We start from the raw sequence: 15,344 nt of genomic DNA, 5'->3' as shown, positions 1-15,344 counted from the left end.
AAGAATATAATTCATAAAAATATAAATAATACCCAAAAAATAAGATTTGATGAAATTAAAATCTATTTAAATATTTTTTCCAAGGTTGAATTTGGGAAAATGTAATATATAGTCATTGTCAATAGTGAAGGACAGATTGGAACAGACCAGAAATATTGATTTAAAAAAATGTACGCACTTGCCGACGATTCGTTTATACGACTGGATAGAAAGTTACGGAACAATAGCGCAATATAAAATATATACATGTATACATTGAACATAAGAAAAAAACATATATTTTGAATAAATAGGGGTTAAAGTGTTGTAAATAGACTAGTCCACGTATGCCAACAGTATATAATCATTGAATGTCGATAGACTACAGTTGTATACCAAAAGAAGAAGAGAACCAATTTGATTTAAATACAGGTCGATGTATAACTTTTGCTTTGGTTCATTGAAGCTGTGGACCTAGGAAAATCACAGATTTATATTTCAATAAGATTGTTCTCAAACAAAGGAAGGAATTCGTCATCACAATTGTTATATATGCCACTGGACGAACACTAATTATCCCCAGGGGATGTGAATATTTTGCTGGGAAACTTTTGAGTATCAAAGTTTCAAATTAATTTCGGGATTTATTTTCTTTCTTGGTATTCACTAACAGAAAAAAGAATAAATTACTTGTTCGCTAAATAGGGGTATTCTTGTCAGATAAAAGAATTTTAGTTATATTTAAAAAAATAGGGAAATATGACGTTAAATTGGTTCTGTCTTTTTTTAAACATCGTTAAAACGATGTGTGTCTAAGGTGAACGCCACAAGAACCCTGTAATACTAGTACGAGAGTATAGCATGTAAACATTCCTTCTCAATAATATGGTTGTATTGGAAATCTTTTCATACAGATTGACAACTCATTGTCCGATATGCATGTAATATTTGCCACATGACGCCCATAGTTCTTTCTTCCATCATCACCTTATTCTTTGATATTGCTGTAAACATCGATGGTTCACACCCAAACAAAATGGGAGTAATGAACCTTCAGAGCTTCTCCGTGTTATACACTTGTGAAATATATAGACGAAATTTCTGTATTGAAATGAATCTACATCTCACAAACAGGATTTTCAAATAACGATTTTGAGTAATCACCTTACAAACCAATATAAACGTATGGCAAGATATAACCATGAATTCATGCATGAAGGAATTTAGTTTTTGTCAGACGCAAGAACTCATCACTATATCATAAACGTATACGTATATATATGCATACAGTTTCAAATATCAAGAGCAAGCGGTCGATGTCGATAGCCTGTTTTCTAACTGTTCAGAGTTAGACATGTCACTTGTTCATTCTTGGAAGCCTTCATATTCCCCGTCTAACGATGGGAACTCTTTCTGATTGTGTTGACTATAAATGCTTGTATGGTAATTCTGTCGTTTATCTGTACAAGCGGTTGCATTTCCTCTCCTTTCCCAACAAACAAACGAACGAAACGCCACTAGTCTGATTTCTCTGGAGCTCATCCTCAATGGCTCTTATACGTCAGGAAACTTACATGTATACTAATAATGATTGTTTCATGAACAACGATGTATGAACGAACTATTATAAATTCGTCAATATCTGTTATGCATGTCTAAAATATAACTTTTATTACAACTACTGTATTACTTATTTGGATTATTCAACATTGCACAAATATTCTCACAGATTTTTAAAAAAATCCTCAAAAATTCTAAAAAGAAATAATGCCTTAGCTTAGATAATTGGTATTCTTTTCACAAAAAGTTCGTGTAAATGATTGTCAAATGAATTTAATTATGTAAGAATAAAATGTTAAAAAGAAACTAAAAAAAAATTATGCATGTTGTAGGTTGTATTTTTTTGTCAATTAAAAACTTGCAAATTGCAATAGTTTTATTAGCATTTAAGCACAGCCAGATTTGAATACAAGTTAAGAAATTCCGGTAAAGTCAATGATATCAAACAGATGTACAATGGTATATCAAATTGGGTAATATTGCATTTAGTTTTTATTAAAGATTAAAACTACTATTTTTTGCTTCATATTTGAATCTTTACGCCAATTGCCGCTAAGAAAGTAATAAAAAATTGTTTCCTTTTAGTTTTATACACTTTCGGAATTACGAATCAGAATTTTATTTTCAATTAATTTACACAATTTAATTATTGTATCTTTATTCTCATCGTGTATTAAATCTTAGTGTATTAACATCATGGCAGCATATACTCTTTGTAATCCTTTCTGTTTATCCTTTCCAAATAACAACATTTATACCTGTGTACGCTTGAACTCACACCTGCGGCTAAATAGCTACAAGGTAAACGAATTGACCTCAAGCCGAGAAATATACAGTGACCTTTACAAAATAATATACACACTCTGCTCACACATTAGTTGCATTGAAATGATTATCAAAACAATAACGGTAAATAGAATTGAAATATTTTCAGTTCAATATCAGTAAAAATGTTCAATAAATATTTTTATTAAAAAAATCTCAACAATAATTAATTAAATTTATTCAAAAACATTTACTAGAGATAATTTTATAGGAGTTTAATTCAATCAATACAAAACGGTATATATATGCATATTCACTTTCGTTCATTCTTATATTGTGGTTAATAACTTCGACCATTCGTCAGCTGTGCGCTTTTAATTACGTATATTGTCGATAAGCTATAAGAGTTAAACAGATTTTATTTTTTCCCAGAACTCAATAAATCGGGCTAATACGTCACGACCCACTCGAGAATTCAACCAAAAAAGTTACAAATACTTGATTTTCTCCGTTATTAGAAGGAATATAAATTTAAAACTTTGCAAATGTGTTTTTTATGTTAAGATGAACATGATTAGATGATAAGTAAAAAATCGCGGAATTTCCCTTTAACACAAAAACTCAATGAAAAATATTTTTTGTCACACAAACTAAAATATAGGATCTCAAATGGTACAAGTTATTATTTTTACGATAATTTCTTTTGTGTGTAAGGTTTACAAAAACCAAATTGAATGATAAATTGCTTTTTCACACAAACTTAATTATAGGCTCAAATGGTAGAATTTATTTTTAATTTTTTTGCGATGATTTCTTTTGTTTTAGATTTAATTCTCCATGAGAAATGGTTTATTCCACAAAGTCTGAAATGTAGGTTCAAATTGGCTGACAAGAGTTTAAGTGCAAAAAAAATAAGACTAATTTGATAATGGAAGGATTTTTTATGAAGATGATTCTTTGGATAGGAGCACTGATGAACTTAAAAAAAAAGTTCTCAAGCCCACAATTCAAATGAGAATATTGTGGATTCATTTATTTTAGTGGGTCCCAACTTGGGTAGATGAAGGAAAACTAACACGTTAGTGTATATTTAATTTCGTGGTTTTGCCAAAGTCTGCATATAGAAAATTTGTTACTTTTTGAAAATTTAAGTTTTGTGGTTCACCTTCACCTAAGACCTCCATGAAAATTGGTACCTAATGAATTATAATGAATCCATAGTATAAGTAAATACCAACTTTTACCAAAAAATCCAACATTTTATATAATGAGGATTCATTATTATTTATTGAATGCCAATTTTCATGGTTTTAATAATATAAACTGTTCAACTTATGAAACATTAACTATAGGTTTGTATGCTGATTTGGTGTGGGTCTCATTGGGGTATAAGCCTGATGCGGGAATGCCGATTTTTTGTAAGCGTGATGTGAAAGTCAAATTATTGTGTTGTGAAAACGGGAAATGAGGTCTTTTTAATGAGAATTGCTTACGTACATAGTGTTAGCGGGATACTGGAATCTGTCAAAACAGTAAGCAGGATCCGGGATCGGAACCCTTCCAATGAGACTCTTTGGTAAAACCACAAAATCATATACATGTATCAACAAACATGCAAATTTTCCTTAAATCACAAAAATTGGTACCCACCAAAAATAAATGTATCCACAGTATGTCAGATGTATGATCATTGTGATAACTGGAGTAAAACAGTAAAAGAACCTTACTTTTAAAATACCTGCCCTAAAGGACTATGGTAAAATAAGCTTTGTACAGACAGACAGGATTTGTTTATGACCACCAATGACCAGACCTACCTGTAAGGGACATCACCGTGTCGATAAAATTGCACAATGCAATACATTTTTGTACCATTTTCAACACAGATTTGCAGCTAACTGCATCAATTGCTAACTTAAGTCATCAGATGTCAATGCAGACAATATAAATTCAGAAATTATTGCGAGGTTTTTATTATTGCAAATAATGTGACAGAGTTGTAAAGGCAATAATTAAAACTCACATTTTGTAATATTTTATCTGAATTAAGCTGGACTTTTCTCAAAATCGTAAAAATTAAAATCGCATTCAAGTTTAAAATGACAAAATCGCAATAATAAATGCACGCATTAATTTCTGTATTTATAGTATATCAATACAAATTTCATAGTGCAATGTCATTTGCCAGACAGCTTCGTTAATGCAGTACCAACTGAATTACCAAGTTGTTAAATTGCAGTGCAGATAGGTTAACAGCTGTAGCATCAACTTCTTACAAAGTTTTCAGATGTTAGGGCAGACAATTTCACACCATGTCATTAAAATTTCACAATGCAATGTCATTTGCAACACAGGTTTTTAGCTGCATCTTCAACTGAGTAACCAAGTCGTAAGATGTCAGTGCAGACAATTTCACACCGACTCATAAAATTTTACTATACTATGTCATTTGCCAGACAGGTTTACAACTGCAATATTGAATGCTAAGTCATCAGGTGTAGACAGGTGCACAACATATCAATAGAATTCCATAGTGCACCAATATTTACAGCTGGACCATCAACTGAATAATTAAGATTTAGATGTCAGATACATCATGGACTGCTTAATAAGTTGTAAGATGGTAGTGCAGATGATGAATGTTAACTAAGTTTTCAGACAATTTCACACCATATCAATTTAATTTCACTTTGTGATGTCATTTGCCACACAGGTTAACAATGGCACTGTCAACTGAATAACCAAGTGCAAGATGTCAGTGCAGAAAGGTTAAAAGCATCAACTGCTTACAAAGTTGTCAGATGTCAATGCAGACAATTTCACACCATGTTAATAAAATTTCATAGTGCAATGTCATTTACCAGACCAGTTAAAATCTGCACTGTATAACCCAGTCATCAGATGTCAGTGCAGATAGGTTAACAGCTTCAGCATCGACTGCTTACAAAGTTGTCAGATTTTAGTGCAGACAATTTCACACTATGCAATGCCATTTGCCGGTCATGTTTTCAGCTGCAGCTTCAACTGAATAACCCAGTCTATTAGATGTCAGTGCAGATAGTTTTAAACCATTGAATAATACTTCCCAAGTTCCCATATACTGAAATGCCTTATAAAGACAGAAGAAAAATATTACCTAAGCAGGTTAAAACTGCATTATAACCAAATTGACTATACTGCCATTAATTTTTTCGTTTGATTTTTTTTTAAATCTGTCATTTTGGAGACTGTTATAGCTGACTATTGGTATTTGTATACAGTAATCTACTGTTGAATTTTTTTTATTAACATTTTATCTCTAGTGGAGATTTGCCTCATTGACAATCATACCACATCTTATTTTTATATGATCAAGTTTGAGGCCAAATCAAAAGGGACATATACCTAATACAAAAGTTAAAGTGCTAATAAAACCAAAAGGGCCAAAAACAAGTCTTAACCAAGACAAGGATTCAGAGCGGTACATGAAGAAGATAAATTCCTTAAAACTTTCGAGACTTTTAGACATCAAATTTTAAAATCAAATAGAGCAATATTCATATTTTCATACCAGTATGGACGTACTTAAACTATTATTGTATTTCTGTTAATGAGTTTTTTACAGTTTTCTGTTTAATTTTCAACAGCAATTTCAACGCTAAAAACATTCTAAAATTTTAATTTGAACTTTAGATTGAGAAAATATATTTGCAGTTCAATTTTGACAGCTTTCAATATACAAGTATCAAATGTTAAAAAGAAACTGTGTGCGTGAGATATTAAAAGATATCACACTAGGAGATATTTTGTTGTTGCCCTGTCCACCTGTTCAGAGTTTACAGTTTGTATGTGTATTGAAAAGTTTGACAATTCAATTTTTTCAACTGTTGACCTTTGAATGGAACCAAACTTGACAAAAGTACTTTATACAGATCACTTTTGGTTATTGACCTATTGTTTTATTGGAGTTTAAATTATATTTTTAGTTTTCCCCGAATAAAGTTAAGACTTTGCCATTTCTTATAAGGGCATACAATACAGTTACAGGGGAGAAAATGACGTTGTAAAGATTTTTGTGACGTTATATAGTGTGGCATACCAGGAAATGGATTTTTCAACTAATTTCAATAATTAGCTTGAAAACGAGTATATGGACCCCTCTTTTAAAATTAAGAAATAATTCCTTCATGTCATGCTCTATGCTCATTTTAACATGGGTAGGCATTATATTTGTTGATATTTTACATTGAGCGTTAGCGAGGTGTAAAATGTGGTCAAATATAATGCCTACCCAGGTTAAATGAGCATAGAGCATTACATGAAGGAATTATTTCGATTCTAACATGACAAATACAATATATTTATAGGTCAAGCGTACGAAAATACCGTAAGAATGATTGGCTGTTCCTGTTTCCTCCCCGAGGAGTCTGTTTATTACATTTCATATTTAATAAGTTTAAAAACTACGAGCAGGATAAATATATGTTGTTTGATAAAAATATATAATAAAAGTTTAAGTTAGCTGCTTAAATGTAAATATTTAAAAGGATAACGATGGAAATAACGTTAATATAAAAAACATATTTTTTGTGCTCATTAGAACATGGCTTTGTTAACAAAGCGTAATAAGGACGTCATGTTAGAATTACATTTAGCTTGATTATGTATGAAGATTATTTCAATATTTGTACCAATTTTTATGATATTTATAAAGCAAACATTATGTATGAAGACTATTTGTACCAATTTTTATGACATTTATACAACAACATTTTTTTTTTTCTATCATCACGAAAATTTATTGAAATGAATTATTTTCAAAGAATTGAACCTAATTATATAAAGATATTTAAAAATCCTTTTCTTTTAATCCCTATAAACTAAAGTTAGGTATGTTATATCTGTTAAAAGGATAGAAATTTCAAGAAACCTAAGTTTTGAGCATATTTCAAAAGTTGTGGACCCCATTTATCTTTAAAATTCTATGTTAAATTACTTATTTGAATTGATTAGGAAAAATATAGCATATTTGCAATTTGATATGGAAAAAAATCCTAGAAGGATGTTTTGTATGCCCTCATTTACAATATGTTTGTTTGGAAATTTTGCAAAATGAATCTGCTTGAATTTACAATTGAAAGAGAACAGATCACAGGGTTCTCAACTTTTTTTTTATAGCAGTATATATTTGTCCACAATGCATTGATTAATGCTATGCGAATTTCTGAATATTGTAAATTTAGAAATTATTGGGTGCATTTATTACATGTATGTAACGGAATTTTTGAAGGTGTGAAAATTGTTATTGTGATTTTAAGGGAAAATTGCATACTGTAAACCAACTTATTTTTCGCAAGAGATTTATTTTCACAACTTTCGTGAGTAGAAAAATATCGGGAATATAAATCGTCATGAATATGTAAAACTTTGATGATTTCATACTTAATTATATCAAGTAAATGGATTAAAGAATCTTAACGCGAAATAAAGTATCCACAAAAATAAGTTGGTTTACAGTATATATATATATATTTGCGAAAGCAAATTTACAGATCTAACATTGTTGGGTTGATGTTTAGACGAGTTATATATATATAATAGGCTATTATTTGAACTTGGAATTATTTTTAATTATGGAATCTGCATAATTTCTTTGATAACTTTCATGTTAATCATTGTTTATTTGGTATTCTAATCTTTTGAGCAGCTAATAACACTTTCCATACAATGTATTTTGGTTAGATAGTGTTGTGCGCGGCACAGTACATTCTATTGAAAATATACTATTTTCTTTGTAATATAAAGTGTTGTGCGCAGCACAGAACATTTGAGTACAGAATGAACATGGAATTTATTAAAAAATTCAATAACAAAAAATCAAGCAAATTCCATAATTAAAAATAATTCCAAGTTCAAATAATAATAATAATAATAATAATAATAATTAAAGAGTTAGGAGTTAAATCATACGAAAAACTGTTTTATGCCTGTGTAGTGCCTATATTAGACTATGGATCAGGAATTTGGGGATGCCGTAAGTTCCAAGCTTTGGAGAATATTCAAAATAGAGCAATACATTATTTCTTAGGAGTACATCGCTTTGCACCCTTGTTGGCGATTTATGGTGATATCGGATGGCTACCTTGTCACTACCGACATTACATTAACATGGCACGTCTTTGGAATAGACTTATATCGTTCGACGATCAGCGGATTACAAAACTTGCTTTCGAATTTGACTATGAGCGATGCCGAAACAATTGGTGCTTTGATTTTAAAGACATTCTTATTAAGCTTGATTTAGTCAGCCATTTTGAACGTAAGGAAATCATCGATATGTCGTTATTGGACTTACGATTACAAGACTTCTATCTATCTATGTGGAAAAGGGACATTATTAAAGTTTCAAAGCTTAGAACGTACATTAAACTGAAAACAATGGTTGAACAAGAATCATACATTAAACTGAATCTCAGCAAATCTCAACGATCGTGCGTAGCACAATTACGGTGTGGAATTCTACCACTAAGAATAGAGACTGGAAGGTACATTGGTGAACAACGAGAGGAACGCATCTGTAAATTCTGTACCGAAAACAACATTGAAGATGAATCACATTTTGTTCTTGACTGTTCGCTTTATACTGAACTTAGAAATGAACATTTCAAAGACATTATTTCAGATGTCAACTTCTTGCAAATGAACAATAACGAAAAACTTTATCATATCTTGATCAACTTTCCACGAAAAACTGCTAAATATCTGGTGGACGCAATTAGGAAACGACGTCAAGTTGTATTCGGACAAGTTTAGTTATTTATTAAAAACTTTAATTTATTGATGATTATAAAAAGGTTACTTCATTGTCAATCTGATTATTTTCAGTTTCTTTATTATAAATATTAATTTATTATGCATTCAACTGGAAATTTAGTAAATCGATCTTCTGACAACTTATTTTTCTTTTCTTTAATATAAGTTTGAATTTTTCACTATTTTTCACTATTAATTAATTATTTTGAAATAAGCTTAATTTTAATTTTCATTATTTTGTTTGAAATCCGTGATAAAGAATTACGTTTAATTTTTGAAAGTGACTTATAGACCCAATGGGTCGGGTGTATTTTATTGTGTATATAATATATTGTACTTTACTGAAATGTGATTACACATGTCACTATAATAAAAAAATTACTTACTTACTTAATAGCCTGTTATACATATACTCACAGATCAGACTGGGAGTTTTTATCATTTCAATACTCACCCAGTCACATTATTTGCATTAATAAAAACATCACAATAATTTTTAAATTAACAGTATTACATTATACAATTTCTTGATATGATTTGTATTTTATTTGTAGTTGGTTATCCATTAACTATTATTGGTGGAATCTTTGGTAAAAATTGGGCCACAGGATTTGATGCACCTTGCCGCACAAAGAATTTCCCCCGAGAGGTCCCTAGTGTTCCGTGGTACAGATCATCATTTGCACATTGCATTGTGGGAGGATTTTTGCCATTTAGGTAATTTAACGAAATACTTCGATTCATTTATAGAGTGTTGTGAAATTATGTTTATCTGAGTGCTAAATCTGTGAAATTTGAGCATATTTTTGCCAAATAGATATAGGAAGATGTGGTGTGATTGCCAATGAGACAACTCTCCATCCAAGTAACAATTTAAAAAGTAAACCATTATAGATTAAAGTATGGCCTTCAACACGGAGCCTTGGCTTACACCAAACAACAAGCTATAAAGGGCCCCAAAATTACTTGTGTAAAACCATTCAAACGGGAAAACCAACGGTCTAATCTATATAAACAAAACGAGAAACGAGAAACACGTATATATTACACAAACAAACGACAACTACTGTACATCAGATTCCTGAATTAGGACAGGTGCAAACATTTGCAGCGGGATAAAACGTTTTAATGGATCCAAACCTTCTCCCTTTTTCTGAAACAATAGCATAACATCACAACATAAATGATCGTTTTCCATATAATAACAGTGGATATAAAAAAGAAGATGTGGTATGACTGTCATATAGACCAACTCTCCACAAGAGACCAGATGGCACAGAAATTAACAACTATAGGTCACTGTATAGTGGAGTTGTACAATATATAAAAATAAGGAGATGTGGTATGATTGCCAGTGAGACAACACTCCAACAGAGATTATATGACAATATTATTGTCACAGAGAAAGTTAAGAAGTAAAAATTACAGTATAGCCTTCAATAATGAGAAAAACCCATACTGCTTAGTAAGCTATACATCACTTTCTATTGAGACGTTGATCTGTGTACAAAACAAATAGCGGAAAACAAATATATTATACAGCCACAAAAGACAACTAAAGGATTACAGGCTTCTGATTTAAAACAGGCATCTTCCTATATCTACATACAGAATGTTGTAGGGTTTACTATGTCTGTCTGCACCAAACCATTCCGTACAACATCAGAATAAATCATCTGAATAAATTTTAACTATAAACCAGATAGATGCCAAACTAAAGAAAATACAAAAGACCCATAGTAAATTTGTATCTCCTATTATTTTTCAGTGTTATCAGAAGAATTTTTCTATATTTGTTTCTCATACTTTTTTTAAGTGCTATATCAATGAAGTTGTACTTAATTTTTTCCTAATATTTCTGTATGCCCCACTAAGGGGCATTATGTTTTTCAATCTGTGTGTCCATTTGTCCATCTGTCCTGCTTCAGGTTAAAGTTTTTGGTCAAGGTAATTTGTTGAAGTCCAATCAACTTGAAACTTAGTACACATGTTCCCTATGATATGAACTTTTAAATTTAAATACCAAATTAGAGAGAACATAGAAAATGATAGTGTGTGAGGGGCATCCATGAACTATGAACATATTATTGTTTAGTGCTAAGGAGTTGTGTAGTACACTTTATTTGTTTTTTCTTAAATTATTTTTTAGTGCTATATTGATAAAATTATACTATATTCATTTCTCATTCTATTTTTTCAGTGCTATATCAGTGGAGTTGTACTATATATTTGCCACATTATGGGGACGAGAGCAGTACACACTGTACGGTATCCTATTCATTGTGTACGGTATATTGATCAGTGTGACTGCCTGTATATCAATAGCACTGACCTACTTCCAGCTCTCAGCCGAGGACTACCGATGGTGGTGGAGGTCTATATTTAGTGCTGGGTAGGTTTATATTGTAAGACGGTATGGTATTTTTTGTCCTTCACACAACATGGTGCAGGGGATATAGAAATTACAGGACCGAGGTTCATGTTCAATGGTCTACAGAAATTAACAACTATAGGTCATATATGGCCTTTGACAATGAGCAAAGCCCATACCACATAATGTTAGTCCATTTAACTTCCTTGAAACAGAATTGTAATTGAAATTTATAGCAAATGTTTACATCAGAAATGTCTTTGTTTGAGTTGCAAAATCAGTGCAGATCTTTTGACATATTTACTATATGAATTTTGCATTGCATTGCAAGTGCTCTACATTTCTTGTAGGATTGTTATGAAATTTTTATCAAAGAAATATATCAGTAATATTTTGAATGAGATTAAAAGTCTGTGCACATCATTTATTTTTACAGTAATTTGAAATATGAATAAAATTTAATTTGTGTTGTATTTATTTTGTAGGTCCACAGGATGTTTTGTCTTTCTGTATGCCATGTTCTACTACTTCAAGAGATCCAACATGTCCGGTGCCCTGCAGACAATCGAGTTTTTCGGCTATACATTTCTCACATGTTACGTTTTCTTCCTTATGTTGGGAACAGTATCATTTTTTGCATCATTGAATTTTGTTCGATATATTTATGTCAACTTGAAGATGGATTGATGCTGATGTCAGATTTGATATTTATTTTTTCATATTGTTATGATTATTCCTTATGTATTAAAAGGAGGGGGTATGATAAGGGCCATTGTTTGGTCCCTGAAATTGCATTTTGAACATATTTAACTTAAAACGAATCACTTATGCTTAGTTTAGGACCAGATAGATATAACAAACAGCTGTACCCAAAAATATTTTACATATATATTAGCATCTGTGTAAAATACGTCTTGTTCAAAAATATCTTTCAAGAAAAAGCTTTTGCTGGTATCTTACAAGTAACGAAAAGATCTTGAAATGAGATTTTTTGGGCAACTTATACAGTTTTGCACTTAATTCAGGATTTTGAAGGAAATATTCCAGACACAATTAAAATAAATATAAATACTTATCAATGTCTGACACACTAATGTCTTATGATCATCTGAATGGAGGATCTGATTTTGTAGATTTTTCATACTTTCATTTTTGAATTCAAGGGACCAAAAAAATGGCCCTATTACATTTTCTTCTTTTGGATAAACTTGTCACAGTTAGTTGCCTTATATCGTTATACACAAAATATTTTTCAAAATATCACATATTCTGCCTTGGAATTGTGGGTAGCAAATATATCAAAGGGATATAAGACATCTATCTATGACAATTTTATCACAATGCGGGACTAATATTAAATATATTGGAAACAATTTTGTTGTGGATCTTTATTTTTCAATTGTTTTGTACTGTACTATATGTTTTCTGGTGTTTTTGTTTCTTGCCTAGTAAATTAAAGCCTAAATACATTGTAGAACTTCATTCCTCATGATTTTATTTCATTTTTTTTCTAGCGTTTATTTGTAATAGACTCGATAAATAAACAAAAAATCTTTACATTAAAGTATTGTACAAGTAGATGTATGATCTAGAAAAATAGTTGTTTAATCTAGTATGTAGATTTCAGTTTGTTAGTAAAGGCAAGAATTCTCCCTATAGAAAGGGAGATAACTTTTGTTAAACTTATAACAATTTTATAAATTAGTCCTGTTTGTAATTTACTGGTGAAAAAACTATATTTTTAGGGTTATTAATGCTTTATATAAGTGGTGTGATATAATGCGATAGAGTGTTTGTTTATGAGTTTGTTGAATTTTGTTTTGTTATTTTGAAAGTGTTTTTTTTGTGTATATACTAAGGGGAGACAATCGTTGTGTTTTGGTAAAAAAAATATAGCCTGTATATGATTACAGTATCATAATCTTCTTACATTTTTTTTTTTATCTTTCTATCATTTAATATTGTAAAAAATACAAAAAACTTATTGTACGTAAGTCACAAGGAAATAATATGTTAAAAATGGAAAAAAAATATTTGTAAAAGAAAAATGTTGTACTCAACTTGTATGTAATGCACCTAAAAATACAGATTTTATATACAATGACAAAATTTTACAAATCAACATATCACTATATTTAAAACAATGCATCATGGGAATTGTGATTCAAATTCCATAATATTATTTTTTTGCATGTTTGTTGTATAATTTTGGCTTTCATGTACATTTAAATTACAATGAAATTTTTTAAGTAAGACATTTGAATCTTTTCAAAACAAAGTGCACCTGATGCAAGTTAAAAAAAATATAAATCTTGCAATTTTCTAACATTCCTCAGTTAATTTTAATTGATTTCTTTTTTCCTAGTGTATATTTTTTTTTTACATCAAATGTGATATATTGAGAACAATGATTACCGAGTGTCATTTTAAATGAAGCAGATTTTTTTTCAATATTTTTTTGAATTTTTGAATTTCCAACTTCTTTTCTGTGATGTGAGATTGAAAGTTGTATGGGAGAAAGACTATACACATTATTCATTCAAATCAAATATTGTTATGTAGATTAAGAAAGTTCAGAATGGCGAGTGCTTCATGTATATATTCTGCTTGCATGGTATGACAGTTTAATAGAGGGAGCATCTCAAAGTGTAATTGTAAATCTTAGAATGTCACAAATATTTAATATTAGTCAATTGAGATATTCAACCCAATGTTAAAGACATCAATTTTATGTGATTTAAATCATTTAAAACTGATATTCATGGAAAAAAGAAATTTTAAAAAATACAAGTGGGGAAAAATTATTTTCTGAAATATAAACCACAGCTCACTCAGCAAAGGCCAGTAGGTGAAAGGCTTCTTAAAAAGTTTTTTAAATTGCAATAATGAAAAATATGCTAGCTGTTGTTCTAATTCTCAATGTTTTGTATGTGATTCAAATTCCATAAAATTGTTTTACCAATTATCAAATAAAATGTTTTTTTAAGAGGGGTGCTAATGTAGTTGAAATATATCACCAAAACAAAATCATGATAGAAATAGTGATATTCTTAATCAGAAAAAAATATTACAAAATCTAGCATTTAGTTCAATGTAGATGAGCCTCTTCTAAAAACTATTTATTTATTATATCTCTGTCTTTGGGTTTAAGGTGGTACTCAACACTTTCACTAAAATTTATTTGGCTCGTTTAATTTTCATAAAATTTTGTCAAAGTATTTACTTTGACCCTTTTAAAAAAATATAAAACAATCAAAAATTTTAAACCAACCGTTTTGTCAGAAAAATTACACTGGTTATATAGTAGTTTGACAAAAACCAATTTTGATCATAGAGAAGCTTTATATTCCTTTTACAACACAATGTAATTAAAACGTTTAGCTGACTTTACAGAGTTATCTCCCTGTAGTTTAAGGTTACAAGAGAACCATTATATTTTATGCATCCATATAAAGTACAAGAGGTGTTTCATATACTATTTTATGAAGAATAAACAAACAAGAAAATATGGGATGCACTATATTTAAAATAGAAATGTCAGTGTAGCCAGAAAAGGGTATATATTCTTGCAGCAAAAGTTGATCATAAACACATATAAAATGACTTTTGTACTTTATAGTAAAAATATAGTTAATGGCTCACTTGTTAATACATTGATTATATTTTCTTCAACATTGATTTATATGAATTTAAATTTCTAATTTGTTTTAACTTAAATGGATAAGCTTTCAATTAAAAATAATTCCTTCACCCTACTGTCAGGAATTATACAAGATCTTATTCTGAGTACCATCTTTTTTTTTTGGGGGGGGGGGGGGGGGATTGGAGATTGCTGGGAAAATATAAACAAATACTTATGCTCTTGTAACTTAAATAA

The 15,344-nt window shown here is 30.0% G+C and overlaps 1 protein-coding gene across 2 annotated transcripts in view; it reads left to right on the top strand.

Moving 5' to 3' along the window:
* The window catches only part of LOC134691011 (transmembrane 9 superfamily member 1-like), a 60,412-nt gene extending 45,988 nt beyond the window's left edge, over nt 1-14,424 (top strand). For both annotated transcript variants that reach the window (XM_063551194.1, XM_063551193.1), the window contains exons 13-15: nt 9,651-9,813; nt 11,297-11,488; nt 11,953-14,424. In XM_063551194.1, coding sequence (XP_063407264.1) covers nt 9,651-9,813; nt 11,297-11,488; nt 11,953-12,154 — 557 coding nt within the window. In that variant the 3' untranslated portion in view covers nt 12,155-14,424. The remainder of the gene's footprint in view (nt 1-9,650; nt 9,814-11,296; nt 11,489-11,952) is intronic.
* Nucleotides 14,425-15,344: the final 920 nt, after the last annotated feature.

Source organism: Mytilus trossulus, chromosome 11 (assembly GCF_036588685.1).
Source record: "Mytilus trossulus isolate FHL-02 chromosome 11, PNRI_Mtr1.1.1.hap1, whole genome shotgun sequence".
Classification (NCBI taxonomy): Eukaryota; Metazoa; Mollusca; class Bivalvia; order Mytilida; family Mytilidae; genus Mytilus; species Mytilus trossulus.
Note: the sequence above shows the minus strand (reverse complement) of the source record. Positions and strands in the feature narration are given on the sequence as shown.